Source organism: Argentina anserina, chromosome 3 (assembly GCF_933775445.1).
Source record: "Argentina anserina chromosome 3, drPotAnse1.1, whole genome shotgun sequence".
Lineage (NCBI taxonomy): Eukaryota > Viridiplantae > Streptophyta > Magnoliopsida > Rosales > Rosaceae > Argentina > Argentina anserina.
This window is the reverse complement of record NC_065874.1, coordinates 30,495,020-30,514,910: the sequence shown is the minus strand read 5'-3', so window position 1 is coordinate 30,514,910 and position 19,891 is coordinate 30,495,020. Positions and strand designations below refer to the sequence as shown.

The 19,891-nt window shown below is 39.7% G+C and overlaps 3 protein-coding genes across 3 annotated transcripts; all 3 read right to left on the bottom strand.

Annotated features, from left to right (window-relative positions):
- Positions 1 to 4,584: 4,584 nt before the first annotated feature.
- On the bottom strand, positions 4,585 to 6,316 carry LOC126786633 (UDP-glycosyltransferase 71K3). Its single transcript, XM_050512513.1, has one exon. It carries the CDS (start codon positions 6,143 to 6,145, stop codon positions 4,709 to 4,711), a length of 1,437 nt encoding a protein of 478 aa, XP_050368470.1. The 5' UTR covers positions 6,146 to 6,316; the 3' UTR covers positions 4,585 to 4,708.
- A 1,861-nt stretch (positions 6,317 to 8,177) lies between these two features.
- LOC126788162 (pleckstrin homology domain-containing protein 1-like) lies at positions 8,178 to 8,846 on the bottom strand. The gene has a single exon (XM_050514126.1). It carries the CDS (start codon positions 8,768 to 8,770, stop codon positions 8,336 to 8,338), a length of 435 nt encoding a protein of 144 aa, XP_050370083.1. The 5' UTR covers positions 8,771 to 8,846; the 3' UTR covers positions 8,178 to 8,335.
- Positions 8,847 to 16,845: 7,999 nt separating this feature from the next.
- Positions 16,846 to 17,583, bottom strand: LOC126787464 (uncharacterized). The gene is made up of 2 exons (XM_050513347.1): positions 17,521 to 17,583; positions 16,846 to 17,436 (listed from the first exon to the last, which is right to left on the bottom strand). The coding sequence occupies exons 1-2, from the start codon at positions 17,581 to 17,583 to the stop codon at positions 16,846 to 16,848; spliced, it is 654 nt and encodes a 217-aa protein (XP_050369304.1).
- Positions 17,584 to 19,891: the final 2,308 nt, after the last annotated feature.

Genomic DNA, 19,891 nt, shown 5'->3' with positions numbered 1-19,891 from the left:
GGGGAGTATATCGCAAAAGCGGATGAACCACTTGAACTAATGTTTATTGTCTTGGCCGGATATGTAGTCAGTGAAAGTTATCCTTATGCTGCTGTTCGTATAAGAGAATTAGGTGGACAAGAACTTCTGGACTGGCCAACAGCCAACTCATTTCCTGCTGTATTACCCAAAGCAGTCGAGTCTGCTAGGGCCAATGGTGATGTTCGAGTTCTTGCTCTCATGTGCGACGACTGGGTAAGCATAGTCAATGCTTTCAATTTTGGAAGCCACAAGAGGAGAACTAGACTGGAGATGGAAAAGAAAATTGCATTGTTTGAGTTGTGGTTAATCAAATCTAGTGTCCCTAGTACTAATAAGGACGAGATCATAAAAAAGGCAAGGGAAGCACTAGAAGAAAATATGGATGTTGCCGTGGAGAATATCCAGTCTATTCTTCCCAAGGAAACTCAACACTTAATCAAAAGTTGTTTGCCTTTTAATCGGCTGAAGAAAGTAAGTCTCTCCCTGTCGAGACCCGATACAAATATAATTTTAAATCCAGTTAAACCCTACTCAAATTTTCAAAATTTAATAAGTAAAGCTTTGGGATTCCCTACCGTTCCAGTAGGGCACCTAAAGATAACATATCATAGTGCAAAAACCTCAATTTGAGAGAAAAAGCACTGTGATTGAATTTCCTTATTCAATATAAAAAACCAAATACAATAATCTAATTCTCAGTCAGTCAAACATGTATTTTAGAACTCTCACACAGTTCTAGCTACTTGATTCTCACACAATCAAGTTGAAAAAAAAAACTCACTCAGTTTTCACAAATAAGCTCTTACTCAGCCTATTCTAACAAACTCTCACACAGTTTGTATTAGCTAACTCTCACACAGCTAGCTACAAGTTCTCACTCAACTTGATGCTTCTTCTCCAACTCTCACACAGTGTAGAGACTCCAATGTATTATGTTTTTCTCACTAGCACCTGCACAATAACACACATATGACAGTGATAGCACAATTTGTCTATTTCTTATAGAGTGCGGAAGTACATATCATGAGCATAACCTTATCCTTTTATACTGATCAACACCAACATACAATCAGCAAATCAATAAATCAAAATGAATCAATTTAATCCTACGAAGCCTCTTTACAGATAACAACAAATCAGGAAAAGTTAATAGCTTTAAACAAGTAATCATAGTTTTCCTAAAGTTATGCAGTCAACTGCATAATAAAAGCAAAATATAATTTCCTTAATAAAGTCTAAGATCAATCCAAGTACAACATTTCAGCAACTCTTTACGCAGACAATAAGTAATAAAGATATCTTTACTAAAGATATGTCAACTCCAAGATTTTGTCTTTGCTGCTGCAAGAAGCCTTGATGAATGTTCTTTCCTTCTTTAGAACACGTTGCCTGATGCACCTAAAAAATGTCACATACCTTCAAGCTCCCCCTATGTGACATTTCCATCCAACACAGAAAGAAGACCAAGAAATCTGCAGTTTTGCTGAACATAACCATCTCAATGCAACAAGACTAAAGATGAACTCGGATGATAAAGATCAGTTTCCATCATGTCTAAATTCTCCTAACACATCAAAAGAATTTTAGTTCGAAAGACAATCAGCATGATAGACAAAAACAAATAACATAGTTTCAAAAATTAAACACCCAAGTGCTTAAGCACATATACAAACCAAAGGTTTTAATAAAACAAACAAATAATTGTTCATCACACTAAAACAAAACAAGAAATACTAGCTTCTTCTTTCTCTCCCCCAAATTCATGTGAAAATACGTTAATAACTTTAAACTATAAATTAATTAAATTTAGTTTTAAATATATGAATAATATAGTCGTAAAAGTCAAATTAATAAATAATAAATAAATTTGAAAAACAAATAGATAAAGAAGTTATTTTACAAATTTTACTTATGTCTACAATAACTGTACTCTATAATTAATTTTCATTAAAAAAATAGTTTTTTCCGCACACGTTTGTGTGTGCTGATGCTAGTGTACATTTCAGGGCTAAACTTCACGGATGGCCAAATACCTATGTTTTTACAAAGGTGATGGGAGAAGTACTATTAACTCGTCACTCTAAGAAACATCTACCGTTTGTTATTGTACGTCCACCTATCATTTCTAGCAAATGCAGTGAGCCATTTCCAGGTTGGGTTCAAGGTTATAGGTATGAAAATCCATAAAACTTCTAAACTCTTGTTTGGCAATCGGGAAATATTGTTAACCCCTATTTAGAGTTCAGCATTTGAACCAAAAGTTCCAAGTTCATGATATATGATAGACAACACTTGAACTTGATCAGAGGTTAATGATTTTTCTCCAAAATCATATAATATTACTTGTTTAATTTTGGTACCAAATTAGGTCAGTACTAAATGTATGTATACATGTGTCTATCAACATCTACATCTGGTGGTTCAAGAACTGTTGATAGCGTAATTGCTGCTTGTTGTAAAGGGAAGTTGAAATGCCTACTTCTCAATCCTACGACAATATGTGATATGGTGAGTTCCATAATAGTAAATCAATTTTGTTTTCTTATACGTCAAAGGCGTCGAACTAAATTATTGGTGAATGAGTGCAGATTCCAGTAGACATGGCAGTAAATGCAATAATAGCAGCAATTGTGGTGAATGCGATTAAGTCATCCGGCACCATTTATCATGTGGGAAGCTCACTAAGAAATCCTATAAACTTTTGTGATATTTATAAGTTTGGGGTCAAATGCTTCACCAAAAATCCATGGATTAACAACGCTGGAAAGCCGATCGAAGTGAGGGACATCCTAATATTCAAGAGTATGGCTACTTTTTCGATGTATATAAGAATACGGTACTCGCTTCCTTTGAAGGTTTGCTCTAACCTCCTACGTACTCAATCCTATAATATACGTAGCATATCACTAGAGGCTTGAACTATGAACGAATGCTTAGTCCTGCTGCCTTTAGGAGAAGCCTCTATTTGTCAAAAAAAAAAAAAACAAAACAAGATGCATGCTTAGATCGATCGTTTCCTAAAATTATTCTATAATGATAAGTAATCGTCCTATCTCATAAGTAAAGATCAAAGTGATCGAAAATCACCACCGTTGATTTTGTTATTGATAAAGGTAATTTCACTCTTGTTTTGAAGGGATTAAAGGTGGTGAACAAAGCATCTGGCGGATGTTTTGAAGAGGGCTATGTCAAGTATAACTGTAAACTTAAATTAGCGATGCGCATGGTGGAGTTATACCGTCCCTATATGCTATGCTATTCAAGGGCATGTACGTATGCTTTTATTTAGTTGGTATACAAAATATTTATTACCATGTAACTAGTGATACTAACATGTCGAGTGTGTGATCTTGCATAGCTTTGACGACACAAACACAGAGGAGCTGCGAAAGATTACAAAAGAAGGTTACATTGAAGCAAAAGATTTCAATTTTGATCCGACAAGTATCGATTGGGAAGGCTACATTCTGAACACGCACATTCCGGGGTTCTTGAAACATGTTCTGATCAAATGAAGGATTTGCATGTATTAAGGTGCAATATTATTGAAATGAATCACTCGATCGTATGCGTACGTACAATTAAGCATGTAAACTTACGTATTTGGTTTGCAATATTGTCTAGCTACCTAGACTGCAAATAATTGTATCAGTCGTCCATAGTTGCTATCTAGTATCTACGTTATATATGTTAGTAAACGTCACGGAGTTCATCACCTTAGCTTCTATAAACACTGCATTGAACATCTCCTCAAGAGCCTTCTCTAGATTCCCACAATTTGCTTTATACATGTCAATAAGCGAGGTACGTTGTACATTTGAATGTAACCAGGCACAACCAATTGAGTATTCTAGCTCATAGATCAAATACTGCCATTGAGAGAATCGTAGATGACCTTGCATCAATGACTTGCTCCATCACATCATTGTATTCATATGTTTACTTGAAAATTGAAATATGCAGTACATCCTTCTTGTATGATATTGCTACTCAAATGGCAAACCGCCCTAACAAAACTATGCAAGGGACGCAGAGTATAGGTTATATTTGCAAAACACTGAATCCATACACATCAAACTATTCGGCAGAACGACCACATCAGGGTAAAACACATCCTTAGTTGACAGTCATAGATCGAGAAAAACATTCGATCAGACTCTTAAAAGAGATCCAGAATTGAACAACAACTATAGAAACTCTATGATGCTTAATTGCCAGAAGCAAACCCTAGCCCTCTGTCTGTCACTTGGATTCTGAGTATGAAGTAGCCTCCTCTGTGTGTCACTTGGATCTGCGTATGAAGTAGCATCTGAAGGCAACCTTGAAGCCATTTGTGAATGAATCCACCAAACACTGCCACTCCCCAGATTTTCGATCTCAATCTCCGACTTTGCATCCTTTACTATTGAAAAAGAAATTCATAACGAACGCAGCTGCCTCCACAAGCCGGCAGATTCGCGAAATACGCATTGTTACTCCCTTTCATAGCAAATCATGCGACACTAAGATTATATAGAAACTGTAAAGCACATATATTCTAGCTGTCAATGTGAACGAGATCTGTCAAGTTTCAAGGAACCTTATTTTGCAACTAAAATCGAACTAAGTTTTCTAAACAAGATCATAACATGGATGAGAAAGGCAAATATTGTACATGGTGTCAGTTTTTCAAACCTAGCAAACAGCCTTAATCAGAACCAAAATGATTCTTCATCACATCTTCAATAAACTGTCCAAGTGAAACAGAGGAAGACCCTCCATCCTCGACAGCTTTCCGGCTCACCACCCCCATTTCTTTCACTTTCTTCCTCAGCTCACGGTTCTCCATTACACTAGCCACTGCCCTTCCTATCTCATCTGCCTTCACAACCTCACCACTACCCCTCCTGTAGTCCAACCTCATCTCCAACCCCAACCCCAACTCCTTCACCATTCGAAACGCATTCAGCTGTTGCTCGGCATACATAGGCCATGTCACAACAGGCACGCCATGCCACAAGCTCTCCAAGAGCGAGTTCCACCCGCAATGCGACACAAAGCTGCCGGTTGCCTTGTGCGACAAGACTTCCACCTGCGGTGCCCACCCGCATATCAGTCCCCTTCCTCTAGTCCTCTCCAAGAATCCATCCGGCATGACTTCCTCAAGGTTCGAGCAGTCAATAGGAGTCAAAGTTTTGCTATCTTTAGGTGGTGTCAAACGCAAAGACCACAAGAACCTCTGGCCACTCTGCTCAAGCCCCTGAGCTATCTCCCTCACTTGTTCTTCTGTAAAGCTCCCCATGCTTCCAAAGCATAAAAACACAACAGATTCTTCAGGCTGATCATCAAGCCAGTTCATGATCCTGTCACGCTGCTCCTGGTTTAAATTAGACCTTGCCTGACCATCGTTGAGATCAAGCACCGGCCCAACTGGGTACACCGGTGGCGTAGTTTGATCTTTTGAATATGAGTTGAAAGCATGCGTCTCTAGCTCAACACATGTATTTTCTATAATACCTTTGAAATCTCTAAATCTCGAAGCAACCCCAAGATAATTATAGTAGCTACCATCAGTCAGAGACACAGGCAAAACTTTAGTAGGAACTGGGGGGATAATACCTGGAATTAACCAATCAGGATCTGCGTCTTTAGGCGGCCTACCGGTCCGGCTATCCTGTGCCGGAAAGTGGAACATAAAAGAAAGATACCCTGCATTGCTTGTCATGAAAAGATAAGAAGGAAGGCTGAACTCATTGACCACATCAATCATGGAGACACAAAAGAAATCAAGAACCACTCCAACGATTGGAACCGAGTTTGACCTCGAAGAAACATAGTTAGTGAGGGCCTCTCTGACATTAGCAACATGATTCTCAATGTTCAAAATGAAAAATTTAGCTGGAGACTTTGCAAACTCTAATGGAGGCAGCTCAGCTTGAGGGACATCAATGAGTTGGAGCCTGGAATCTGAAGCAACAAGGGCTTCTGTGTATGAACCTAAAGATGAAGGGGCTGCTGATTTGATGGCAAGAACTGTAATAGAAATTCGATCATCTCGGCGAAGCAGACGCTTTCCGAATTGCAAGGCTGATACAAGGTGCCCTGCCCCTGGTGCAGGGATGAACACTAGCTCTGCTTTCTTCATCTCAACTGATCCCTTTCACTTTGCTTTTTTGCTCTATCTACTACCTCTGCGGATCTGTCACACATATATAGAAAAACATTTCTTGCTTAGCATTCCAGCATAGAATAAGTTAGAGAAAAAATAATTCAAACTGAACCCCTTTTTTGGGTAGAGAAACTACAGTAAAACTCTACAACTCAACGAGAGCCTAATACAGTTTTAAAATCTTAGTCATTCCCTGAAGATTGATTATCTTCCATGGTGTCGGTTAGTCATGCATGATGACCAGCCGAGCTGAGCTCACCGACAATGAGATGAGACTAAAAGTATTGGGACTTTGTTAGTTTTTCCTCACTGCTTAGATCAGTAGTGTTCTACACGTACATCACTGCTGTCGTCTTATCCCTCTTATGCTTCACACAAATTATGGAAATGGAGAACTTATTCCAAAAAGAAGATAATATTGTCGAAAACTTTGTCCCGACTTAACAACCAATCATCAATTTTCTATTTGCTTTAAATCTCATTCACATGCAACCCAATATAATTGAACTCAGGGGCCATGGGAATTTACAAAGTTTGCATCTGAAGAAGGAACAGTAGGTGTAAAGGAGGTGGGAGTAAGAATGCATAGCAACCAGTTGCAGATGTTAATTATGCATATACAGCCATACAGGGCAAGTTTCCGATTAAGCTTACGACAATCGTTTTGCGCAGTATGTTGACCATAAATTTAAAAGACCAAGTCATCACTTGACTCACGTGCTTGAGCAGCTAACCTTCACTGGCAACCTTACTTGGATTTTTAGCTAGGAACCATTGTTATTTACTTATTCAAGGTTGAAATTTGTGTGTGTGTGTGTGTGTGAAGCACATGGCTACTGAACCACATGACATATGGTACAGACATGATGATTCGTATCCCACAGGAATTTGATCCTGTGGAGTTTGCACAAAAAATAAAGACATATTCACAGATGCTTCAATTTGTACCAAGGACTAGTGAGTCTAAGTTAATCAATAAAGACATATTCACAGATGCTTCAATTATAAAAGCAGGAGACTATTTGGCTAGATCGGCATATTTATTTGACGAAAAAAACTGACCCAGATCCAAAACAAAATGAGTTAGAAACTTATGAAGTGCACAGAGCTCAACAAACTACTGAGATGAAGTTCTGCATCAGCAAACATTACTACAGCACAATTTTAATTGAGAATTCAATCTGAATATAATTTACACAGCATATAGTGTCCTTGAACACAGTTAATTCCATGGAAAATGCATGTTTGACTAAGCCACAACATAACCACACCAAGTCGATATTCTGTCTAACCTATCTTAGCAGCTAATTTTGCATTTCCAGAACTGCACTAAAAATTATGCCCAAATCAAGTTACAATTGTTTAGAGGTCTAAGCACCTTGATTGATTTCCAAAGTTAGGACCTTTCAGATATCCAAAACATACCTTAAATTACTTCTCTGCCAATGGTTTTAGTTATTCTCTAGTTCACATTCATATCATTTGATGTAGTACTTCCTCAGGGAGTAAGGAAACATGCTAGCATTCAAAGCAAGGAAGCAAGGTACTGAAGGTAGAATTAAATGCAACATATGACAGCAGGGTAACAGTTTGCTAGACCCCCAAATTGTCACCAAACGAAACTCTGATCTAGATCCCATAAAAGCTTAGCTAGCATCACCTCACACATTCACAAAATGTGCACACAGCCACAGAAACTACTCAAATGAGTTATGCATCATCAAAGATTTACCCTTTCTGTCCAATTCAATGAGTTCAATCTAAAAAAACAAACTCTTTTCAACCCGAAAACAACTCCCACAAGATTCAATGAACTATAAACACAGCTATGCACATGCATGCAAATTCTACAAGCACCAACCGAACTTACTCATTAACTAGTACAACAGATCATCTCAGTTAAGATCAGCACACAATGAAAGAACAAAGGTTCAATGTTTTTCACAAGTCTTAACAAAATCACAAAAAAAAAAAAGAACTATATAAACTGCCTCTCAATTACACAAAGAAGCCACAAAGGAGCAAAATTCAGCCTAAATCTCTCAAATCCCACAACACCAAAGTTTAATCGATCAATGAGAAACATTACGCTGAACTAGTTTCCATTTCATTCATTCAAAAAAAAAGACACTTGTACAAGTCGTAGTTGTACCGGAGAGAAAGACATCACCGGCGGTTATCGTAATCAACGACCTCGGAATCCGCGAGCGATCTGGAGTGCTGCACCAACGACCGTCCGATGGAGTTGATCCACTCCTCCTTCTCCTTCTCAGTGTCGGCGATGAAGTACATGGTGTCGTGGGTGGTGGTGGAGAGCTCGAAGGCGCAGGGCTTGTGGAGGACGTCCTCGGCGCCCTTCACGGTGAGGCACGTGCCGACGGGGATGACGCCACGTGGGGTGGTGGAGGGGGTGACGTGGGAGTCCTTGAACCAGAAGAGCTTGCCTTGCTTGAGGACGAACCAGCGGCGGCGCCAGGTCTTGATGTACTCGCCTTGCTTGGTCAGCCAGGCCGCGCGTTCCGGGTTGGACCAGAACTCGATGCCCGTGTAGTCTTCTGGGCTCGGGTCCTGGCCCGTCGCGGCCCGCCACAGACCCTCCATCAAGAGCTGATCGAGCTTGAGAATCTGAGACGAGAGAGAGAGAGAGAGAGAGAGAGAGAGAGAAGGGAGCTGAGGGTTTTGGGGAGTTTGAAGAGAGTTTGTGTGTTTTTTGGGATCGGGGAACTGAATGTGGTTCGTGATGAGGTGGGTGGTGCCAGAATAAGAGTTTGTCGTTTTGCTGGAATATAATAAGTTGGATAACAACAGATTTTGGGACCCCACAATCTTTGCACATGGCCAATGCCCAATGGTCAATCTTATCTTGATTTTGGGCCTGTTTGGGCTAGGCGTTGTTTATGTTTGGGCTTCTGGTTTTTAGTGTGGTAATGGATTATTATATTATTACTTTCTTCTCTACCTTCCATTATTACTTTCCTTGCTGGTTCTCGTGTCAACCCTCTAAACTCTTTTCTTCTGCTGCTGCAGTTCTACTTCTCGGGTCGTGCGGGTTTCAGGGGTTCAATTTCAGCAGCCGGTTAGTTGAAGAGGTGAATATTTTTTCTTATCTTTCGATCGAAAATTCGAAATGATCATGTATTCAGTATCTTACTTCATTTTTTGTTTCTTCTCTTTTGATCTTCTTAGTAATGCCCTTTACTTCTCAAAATGACTCTTTAGTGTGCTTGAAGGTCTCGAGTGGTCAGTGAATAGTGATAAATTTGTTCTAAGAGCTCTGTTACACTCGATCTTGGTGAACTCAATTTTCAAACTTTATCTGGTTGTTGTATTTTTGGGATTCCTGTTGGTGTAAAGAATGCTTGCCTTAACAGTTGACAGACTATTTCGACAACAGATTCGACTGAATTTTTTTAGTGTTTTTTGGAGATGGTATGTATGAAATTGATTCAGCAGTGCCTATACATAGTGAAGTAGTTAACTTTCCTAGTGGGTTCATTGGAAAATTGGTGAACTGATCGTGATGACCGCTTGGTCTCACATTCTTTGTTTGCCTGAATCTTATGCTCCAGTTGAGAATTGAAGCACACCAAATTTTTAGTGCTGTTGACATCAGCACTCCACAGTTGTGGTTCACAATGTGTTGAAGTATTGTAGAAGGTTAGAACTGGCTTGGTACATGCACAGTATGCAGAAAAGCGTTTCTCACGCTTTGTAATTCAGATTTTTGTATTGAATTTTGGGTGATTATTCTTGTACAGGTATGAAGCCATTTCACCCTTTGGTTAGTGTTAAAGCAGAACAACTCTTGTAGCTCTACTCCCATCCAGCATTACGTACAAGCTGGCCTTACATTTGGAGCCTGGAAGAAGCTAAGTGCAATGACAAGCTGTCAAGTTCAAGGAGCTTCTAGTGAGGGGGTAATGATGGACAGATTCAGTGATCTCCCAGATGAAATTACTCATCATATTATTTCGTTCCTCTCTGACTCTTTAAGGAACCTCATCCAAGTGGGAGCTGTGTCCAAAAGATGTAGGAAACTTCATCTGTCAGTTCCATCAATAAATATAGATATAAGTTGTGTTGCGTATTGCACCAGGTTGCGAGTAAGATTGATGAACTCTTTGGGACAGGTACCTGTTTCGCCGTGGTAATAATAAGATTGAGCGCCTTAGCATTTGCTGGTTTTTCAGAACTGCCTTACTTCCAATAGGTGATGAGTATTTCCGAGTCACTACATGGATCCAAATTGCTGTGAGGAGTAATGTTGAAGTACTTCACCTTGATCTGCATCATTATGTCAGGATCACAGCTGTGTTGCCATCTTGCATCTTCCATTGTCCTTCTTTGAAAAGTTTATCCGTGAATTCTTTGGGTACGATTCAGTCACCCAACTTGTCTTTCTCCAGTAATCTGCACTACTTGAAGTTGAAGAGTGTACGTCTTGAAGATGAGGGTATTTTCAAATGGATCTCATATTCTTGCAAATGCATTAAGGAATTACATCTCGAAAAAATTAGTGGGATAAAAAGTATCAAGATTGAGAGCTTGTCTTTGGAAGTGTTTAGCCTTTTGCTTCCTTTTCCGAACTATGAGCTTTTGGATCTTAACATTTCAGCGGATAAACTTGAAGATCTATGTATATGCTGGCAATGTGATTCGAGAAGTTATTCATTGTTGCATCCTTTACCTTGCTCCAAAGCTAAAAAGAATCAATTGGAGTGGGAATTTTCTGAATCATCATCATCTTGTGAACCTAATGTGCTTAGAAGAAGCGTGCATATTTCTGATGCCTGATTTAGATGATTCTAGCAACCTATATCAGGTTCTTCGCAGCATAAGTATGGTCAAAGCTTTAGCCCTAAATGAAGAGACTACAAAGGTAAAAGAAAAGGTCCTTTGGACTATGAATTCTGTATATGTGGCTATATGGCATGTCACTGCATATACAATATGGTGATGCTAGGCTTAATGCATATTGATAGTGAGTTTGTATCTATTAAATGTGATAATGTCCTTGGTTAGACATGAAAATCCATGATAGTATGATATTGGCTTAAATGCCTTAGCAATTGATATTCATCTAAATTCTGAAACATATGTACTTTTTGCATAGATTTTGAAAAAATTGTTTATTGCATTTATGCTTTATTAGTACTTATGTTACAGGCTTTTGGGAATTTCATGACTGTTTTTGTGGTTTCATTTGTTATGATTGGGCAATATTGCAGGTTATATGCAGAGTAGGTTCCATGCCAGTACCGTTAAACATGATCAATTTCTTGAGTCGGCATGTTACAAGCCTCAACGCTGACTTGATCGAGGCAATGGTCTCTATTTTCAGATGAATTACTTCTTTGAATACATTGTGCATAAAGTTTGACCCATCTAAGTCAGTATCTGGAACTGAAGATGACAGTTCTATCGAGCAAGTGTTTGAGGATAATGATAGCGAGGAAGAGAATAGTGAAAACGAGGAAGTGGGCAATATTACTGAAGAAGAGAACATTGAAATTAAGTGTAGAATGAGAATCTGAAAACAAACAAGAATGCAGACACGTGTACAAATAAAGTGTGATTTATTAAATATCAAGCGTGGGGTTACAATCTTTGTGAACTCATCTGATTCTATCTTCGTATGTAACTTGGCTCAAGGGTGACATGCACTTGATATTGAGAATTTGAGTTTGGATTTGGATTTGAAGAAGAACGAGCGATTTAGTAGCTTGATGATTTTTCGTGGACTTGAGTTTGGATTTGGATTTGATAAAAAACAAGCGATTTAGTAGTTTAATGATTCTTTGTGGACTTGAGTTTGAATTTGGATTTCATGAAGAACGAGCGATTTGGTAGTTTGATGATTGTTCGTGGACATGAGTTTGAATTTGAATTTGAATTTGATGAAAAACAAGCGATTTGGTCGCTTGATGATTCTTCGTGGACTTGAGTTTGGATTTAGATTTGATGAAGAACGAGCGATTTGGTCGTTTGTTAATTCTTCGTGGACTTATGAGACTTCAGGATTTCTCGAGAGTGATCTTACTCAAGTGATTTTCTCTCTTTTTCTCAAGTCTCTTTTCTCTTCATGTTGGAAGATGTATTTATAGTGACAAAGTTTATATTTTGTAGAATATTTTAATAACACTAAAATAATAATTTTATTTAATTGTATAATTAAATCAATATGTATTTTCCGATTAATTTAAAATTAGTTATTCTCATAACTAAATTAAACAGAAAATAATTGACTTAATTATAACCGTTAAACAATTTATTAATTTAATCAAATGTCTCATTATCATTTCGAATCGTTAATGACATTCAATTTTTCGATTTAAGTTGGAATTAAGCAGCTTTGATTACGATCATCCATTTATGTGCTGACACGAGTTTTATTCGGATCTGCACCAACTTTTTTTTATTTTTGGGCAACGTGTGCAATTTTGTCGGGCTCTTGGTCGATTTAATCATTTAACGAATACTTTATTAAATTTCATTTGTCTACAAATGCCCCCAGTTCAAGTCGTGATGCAGACATGTCGTCGTCACGTGCCGAAAGCACAGCTTGAAGTATGCACTTTGATTTGGAGAATTTGTGGAGCTAGCTTCCGAGGCTCCGTAAATTTTGTACTAATCTTTCCATCATATATTTTAATCAGATAAATTTAATTTTTGAAATCTTTCCATCCACTACCAAAAGCATCAAACCATTTTTTTTCTTCTCTTTATCTCTTTCCCATCAATCTTTCCCACCACCACCGAAAGCATCACCATTTTTTTTCATTTGTTTGAGCATCATTTTCCTTGCTTTTAGCAAATATTTCAACAAAGTAATCGATTCCCACTAGCAAGTTTATCATTGACATAAAAAAAAACATTTGCTTGCAATCATTTTCCTTAACTCCATTATTAGATGGCTTTACGTTTCTCTATCTTTTTTTTAAGACCATCTTCTTGTTGACAAGAACACTGTAGTGGAGTTACTAGTAGATGATGATACCCATTGTTTAATTAGAATCAGTTGCTTTTGTGTTTGAAGTGTTGGAAGCTTTGGAGATTCCACAGTCCACCTAACAATCACACATGCGGAGCCTTTTTTAAAAAAGAGAAAGCTTTGTAAGGCAAAGATGATGATCCCATTGTTTAATTAGAATCGGTTCTTTTTGTGTTGGAAGTGTTGGAAGGAGTTAGAGATTCCACAATCCACCTACAAACACATGCTGACAGTCATTCTCCCAATCCTTTTTTTTTTAAAGAGAAAGCTTTGTAAGACAAAGATGATGATGCCCATTTTTAAATAGAATCGGCTCTTTTTGTGTTTGAAGTGTTGGAAGGAGCTAGAAATTCCACAATCCACCTACAAACACATGCTAACAGCCATTCTCCCAAGCCCTTTTTTTTTAAAAGAGAAAGCTTTGTAAGGCAAAACTGACATCTCAATGCTTTCCTTCGGGACATTTCTCATGTTCATGTTTTTCTATTTCCAGATTATTTTCTTTTTGTTCACTCCATGGGATCCTTTACAATCTTCTCCCTCAAAAGCTATAAAATCATTCATCATCTCTCTCAACTTGACTCTCAGTCCACTAGTCACCGAAAGCCTCATCCGATCAGCAGGGCTTCCGTCAGCATTAATTTGGTCTCTCAACCCCCTAAGAACTTTAGCACTGTGAGTGGACTTTGTTTCTTCATTCAGATCCTGGAACAAATCTTCAATTCCTTAAAATCCAACTTTAAGCTGGAAATGAAATCTCTCCAATTGTTTAGTCTCGCAGAAATCGTTGTTTTTTTTTTTGCAAAATGACTAATTTCTCCAGTTTTCTTGCATTTACTTAAACTTGCAAAAATAGGTGATAGCTGCAATAAATTGACTTTGGGAACTTTGGCAAAGCGCATGTATGCTCCAACGATTCATCACTGGTACGGCAGTTGAGTGTGATGCACCCCATTTACAGGCTTCTCAAACCTCACATGCAATACACAATGAAGATAAATGTATTGGCCCGCCAGTTTCTGATCAATGCTGAAGGAATTATCGACTCTGCTTTTACTGTTGGCAAGCATAGCATGGAGATTACATGTGCTGCATATGAACACTGGTGGCGATTGGACCTTGAGGGCCTTCTTTTCTCTCCACGAGTACACAAGAAAGAAGACCCAAGACAGAGCCAAAACGACATCGCCGATGGTCTGGCGGAGCCAATCCCAAGTGAGATCATCCACCCTACGCTCAAGGTAGCACCGCTACAGGCCCATGAAGACGTGGAGGACCGTGCATCCCTAACGAAGGCGACCATGAGGAGTAGGAAGCCGATTGCGAAGAGGAGGAGGCCGGAGAAGGAGTCGGAGGTCCGGATCAGGAGCTGGTCGTGCGGCGTCGAGCCGAGGAGCTTTTGCGCCGTCTCGGTGTCTTGGCCGAAGGTGTAGAGGTCTGTCATGTAGAACATCATGCACGTGCCACACGTGATCGTGATCGCCGAGTGGAAGAGGTAGATCACGGTGAAGGCCGGTGACGATGTCGTGGACGTCGGCGGCCGTGGTGGCATGGTAGTTTTCAGGCGGGCATGGTCTTCAGAGAGAGAGAGAGAGAGAGAATGGGTTAAGGGGTCTGATGAGGAGAGAGATGAAGAAGAAGAAGAAGAAGAAGAAGAAGAAGAAGATGACGAGGGAGGGAGAGAAAGAGGGACCAGGCTTCCTCCCTTTTTTACGTGCGGATGTCTTGCTAAAGCAAAGATGTTGTCATGATGGCTCGGCTCCAAAATCAGCTCGGCTTCGAAGATCGGCTAGGCTCTTCTCGGCTCGGCTATGCGATTTTTTTTACTTTTTTTTACTCTTTTGTTTTTACTTTTTTTTTGTAGGATCATGGCATGATTTTGACTTTTTCTTTTTTGGTAGGATTTTGACACAAATTTAAGAGTCGCGGTTGATCTAGTCATCTGACTGCTTTCGAAACGCGTTGATTTCTGGCGGATTTGAAGAACGTAAACGACCTAATCGATTGAGTGATTTCATTTCATAGACTTTACAACACTCAATAAAAGCGTTTTAGGCTTTACGAATCACATTCAGCATGACAGCTTTCAAGAGTTTGAAGAACGTAAACGACCTAATCGCTTGATTGCTTTCATTTCATAGACTTGACAGCAGTCAACAAAAGCGTGTTAGGATTTACGCATCACATTCACCATGGTGGCTTTCAAAAGTTAAGAAGAACGTAAACGACCTAATTACTTGACTGCTTTCATTTCATAGACTTGACAATAGTCAACAAAAAACGTGTTAGGCTTTACGCATTACATTCACCATGGCGGCTTTCAAGAGTTTGAAGAACGTAAAAGACCTAATCGCTTGACTGCTTTCATTTCCTAGACTTGAAAGCAGTCAACAAAAGCGTGTTAGTCTTTACGCATCACATTCACCATGGCGGATTTCAAGAGTTAAGAATAACGTAAACGACCTAATCGCTTGACTGCTTTCATTTCATAGACTTGACAGCAGTCAAGAAAAGCGTATTAGGCTTTACACATCACATTCACCATGGTGGATTTCAAGAGTTTAAAGAACGTAAACGACCTATCCTCGACGATGTTGAAGATGAGCAAAATGATGGCACCACCTTAACCGTATATCCCTCTCTTACCGGGCTATTCGCTTTTAAAGCTCCATTCTATGGCAGTTGAACTCTCGTCTTTTATTAAAGTAAATCGCCAAGTAGCCAGCTTCCAAATGCCCTGGTCAGGCAACGAGGTGCTAAGTTCGGACGTTTGTAGAACTTGACTTGATCACGACAGCCCAAGAAATTCGACAAAATACTTTTGATCAGCGTCAGTCTATGCTTGAGTCCCTTGAGAACTTGAAGGAAGAACGACATAAGCTAGAGCAGACGTTGGACTCAGCAGTTGCAAGCCTTTTTCTTCATGATGCTAGACTTGTTGATCTAGAACAGAAGAAATGCCAAATCCGAGAGATTCCAGAATTGACTGCAACAGAGATTGAAGAGGCAAAGAAGTTGCGAACCAGTTTTGAAAAACGTCGGAGTAGCTTCAAGGGTTTGACCTATATGTGATAGCTGACTTGAATGATCAAGATTTACTCCTTTTTTTAATCAAACCCTTATATTTTTTTTTGAAGTGACTGAACTTAAGATTATTATTCTCAAGCTGCATATGTATCATTCTAAAGAATGAATCAAGTCATCACGTAGTTCAATGGTTTTTTTGTGCCTTGTGCAGTTTAAGCTCATGTAGACGTGGAGCGTTTTTTCGTTTTGTTTTGTTTTTTTTTTGTTTTTTGTTTTTTTGTCTTATGCAGTTTAGGCTCGTGCAGACTTGTAGCATACTTTGACGTTTTCAAGCATGGTACTTATTCAAGAACTTGTTGTTAATGGGACTGATCCTCATACAGTCTTCCGCCACAATTTTGTAATCTCAATTGGTGTATACTTCTCTGACGACGTAAGGACCATCACACTTTGACTTGAATTTGGAGCCAGTCTTGTGCGTCATAATGATGGGTCTTCCAAAAGTAAGAACTAAATCATCAACTTGAAATGATCGTGGTCGAACACCTTTGTTGAAGGCGTGTGACATCTGAGCTTGGTAGCATTCCAGGTGTTGTTGTGCATCAAGCCTCTTCTCGTCCAAAGCTTCTAATCTTGCAGGCGCAACTTGACATTTTCCTCATTTGTGAGACCTTCTTGCAGCGATTCTCAACGACGTCATTTCTTTCTCTAATGGTAACACGGCTTCGACACCATAAACAAGAGAATAAGCTGTAGCATTTGTGGATGTCGGATACGTCGTTCTATAAGCCCATAGAGCTTCGCCCAATTTCTCATGCCAATCCCTCTGCTTCTTGTTCACAGTTTTCTTCAGAATGTTACAAAACGTTTTATTAAATGCTTCTGCCAAACTATTTGCCGGAGCGTTGTACATCGAAGAAAAATGAAGCTTGAAGTGGAATTTCTTGCTCAACTTTTCTCTTGCGGTATTCGAGAAATATTTGGCGTTGTCTGTTATGATGCATCGTGGTATACCATAGCATTGTATAATGCTTCCCGTAATGAAGTCCACAACATTTTCTTTCTTTATTTCTTTCAGCGGTATCGCCTCTGCCCACTTTGAGAAGGAATCTGTGGCTGCCAGAATGTACATATGACCGGCCGATGATTTCGGAGTGATGGATCTGATTGCATCCATTCCCCAGACGTCGAATGGGTGCGAAGCAATTGTCGGATGCAATGGCTCAGGTGGCTGATGAATGAAGTTGGCCTGAAACTGACAAGCTTCGCATTTTTGTGCATACTCCATACAATCCTTGACCATGGCGGGCCAATAATATCCTAGTCGTCTTACTTGAAAATGTAACTTTGATCCTGACTGATGTGCTCCACACACTCCAGAATGAACCTCTTCCATGGCTTTCACCGCTTAAGCTTTTCCCAAGCATCGAAGAAGTACTCAGTCAAATGACCTCCGATATAAAGTTTCTTTGTTAGAGAGGAAGCGCGGTGCTCGCCGCTTGATGCTCCACCTTTGCTTCGAATCTTCGGGAAGCTTGTTGTGCTCAAGATAGTCGATAAAATCATGCCTCCAATCTTCAACATCAATGGTGTAAACTGACACTACATGTGATCTAGCACACTTGAGTGAAGGTTTTATTGTCACGACCCACCTTTAGAAATTGGGATGTCTAAAATTTCGTCTCCAGACAATGCTAAAGTTGCCGCTAAGTTTGCCAATGCGTCTGCCATTTGATTTTCTTTCCGTGGTACATGTATGAGTGTAACATTATCAAAGCCCTTCAAGAGTTGTGTGGCGAGTTGGAAATAAGGTACTAAATCTTCCTTCTTGACCTCGTAATTAGTAAGCAGTTGATCAATCACCAACTTCGAGTCTCCATACACTTCAAGACTTTGGATTTCAATTTCTAACGTTGTTTTCAATCCCATGATCAAGGTTTGGTACTCTGCCACATTGTTGGAGCACAGTTCCCCAAGAGTGAAAGAATAAGGCAATATCTGTTTTGTGGAGAGAAAAGATAACACCAGTCCCTGCTCCGTCTGCCCTAGATGAGCCATCGAAAAACATATTCCAAGTAGGGAGGACATCTGCAAGGAAAACTTCCTCGTCCGGGAATTCATCTGAGGTTTCCCAATCCGCTGGAATAGGGCGGTCTTCTAGGAAGTCGGCCAACGCATGTCCTTTCACTGCTTTAGCGAGCACATATACAATGTCATTTTGGTTCAATAGTAACGCCCACTTAGCCATGCCCGGTTATAACTGGTTTAGATAATATGAACTAACTGGATCGACTCGCGCCACCAAGTGCATTGGGTAATGCCTCAACTTTTGAATGGCGAAGACGAATGCAAGACACATCTTCTCTATCGACGGATAATTTAGCTCAGGTCCGGTGAGAGTCCGACTTAAGTAGTACAAGGCTTTCTCCTTTTTTGGCTTCATTTTCTTGGGCAAAAAGCGTCCCAAGTGATCTCTCTTAAGCCGCGATGTAAAGGATAAGAGGTTTCCCAGCGATAGGTGCACTCAACATCAGAGGATTCGCCAGGTATTTCTTTATACTCTCAAAGGCATTGCGACATGCTTCATCCCATACAAATGAAACATCTTTCTTCATGAGTCGGCTGAATGGTTGGCAACGGCCCGCCAAGTTCGATATGAACCGTATGATGAAGGCAAGTCGTCATTTGAGGCTTTTTAACTTGCGCAAATTTCTTGGCTCTGGCATTTCCTGGATAGCTTTAATTTTGGATTGGTCTACCTCGATGCCTCGATGCTTCACGATGAATCCAAGAAATTTTCCAGAACTAACGCCGAAGGCACATTTCAAAGGATTCATTTTTAACTGGTATTTACATAACATGTCGAACACTCTGCGTAGATCTTGCAGGTGATCACTTCTTTTCTTTGTTTTGACAACCAAATCATCAACATAGCATTCTACATACTTGTGCAGAATGTCACCGAAAATTTTCTGCATAGCGCGTTGGTATGTTGCACTGACATTTTAAACCCGAATGGCATGACCTTATAGCAATAAATTTATTTGAGAGTTCGAAATGCAGTGAGTTCCTCATCCTCTAAGGCCATCCTTATCTGGTTGTAACCTGATGATCCGTCCATGAATGAAAAAACCTAATGCTCAGTTGTCGCATACACCATGAGCTCTCTGATTGATAGAGAGAAATCATCTTTTGGACATGCCTCATTTAAGTCACGGAAATCTACACAAACGTAGATTTGTCTATTCTTCTTCTTGATAGAAACAATGTTTGCGATCCACTTGGGATACTGAATCTCTCTAATGAAGCCTGCGGCAATCAACTCATCAATTTCAGCTTCAATTTGAGGGATAAGTTCTGTTCGAAAATGTTTTTGTGTTTGCTTGGTCGGCCGAGCCTCCGGTGACAGCAAATAAATGAACTGCTACCTTTGGATCCAAGAGGGACATTTCTTTGTACGTCCAAACAAAGACATATTTGTACTCGAGCAACAGATCAAGATATTCTTTTCTTCTTCGGAACTTAAAGACGCACTCACAAAAATAGGTCTTGGGTCTTCCTCTGTTCCCAAATTAATCTCATTAAGTTCGTCCATAGTGGCTTGCCCCCCGTCTTCAAGTTCTGGAAGAGCTTCGTCTACTTCAATTTCAAAATCTTCATGATCGTCTTCCTCTACGACATCTGCTTCTGCCACCGTGACATGA

Bases quoted from the DNA above. Each gene is read 5' to 3' on its own strand.
- LOC126786633 (XM_050512513.1), bottom strand. From the start codon at position 6,145: ATGAAGAAAGCAGAGCTAGTGTTCATCCCTGCACCAGGGGCAGGGCAC.
- LOC126788162 (XM_050514126.1), bottom strand. From the start codon at position 8,770: ATGGAGGGTCTGTGGCGGGCCGCGACGGGCCAGGACCCGAGCCCAGAA.
- LOC126787464 (XM_050513347.1), bottom strand. From the start codon at position 17,583: ATGGAAGAGGTTCATTCTGGAGTGTGTGGAGCACATCAGTCAGGATCA. The intron at 17,437-17,520 runs GTAAGACGACTA...TGTCAGTTTCAG, and splicing joins GATCAAAGTTACATTTTCAA to GCCAACTTCATTCATCAGCC.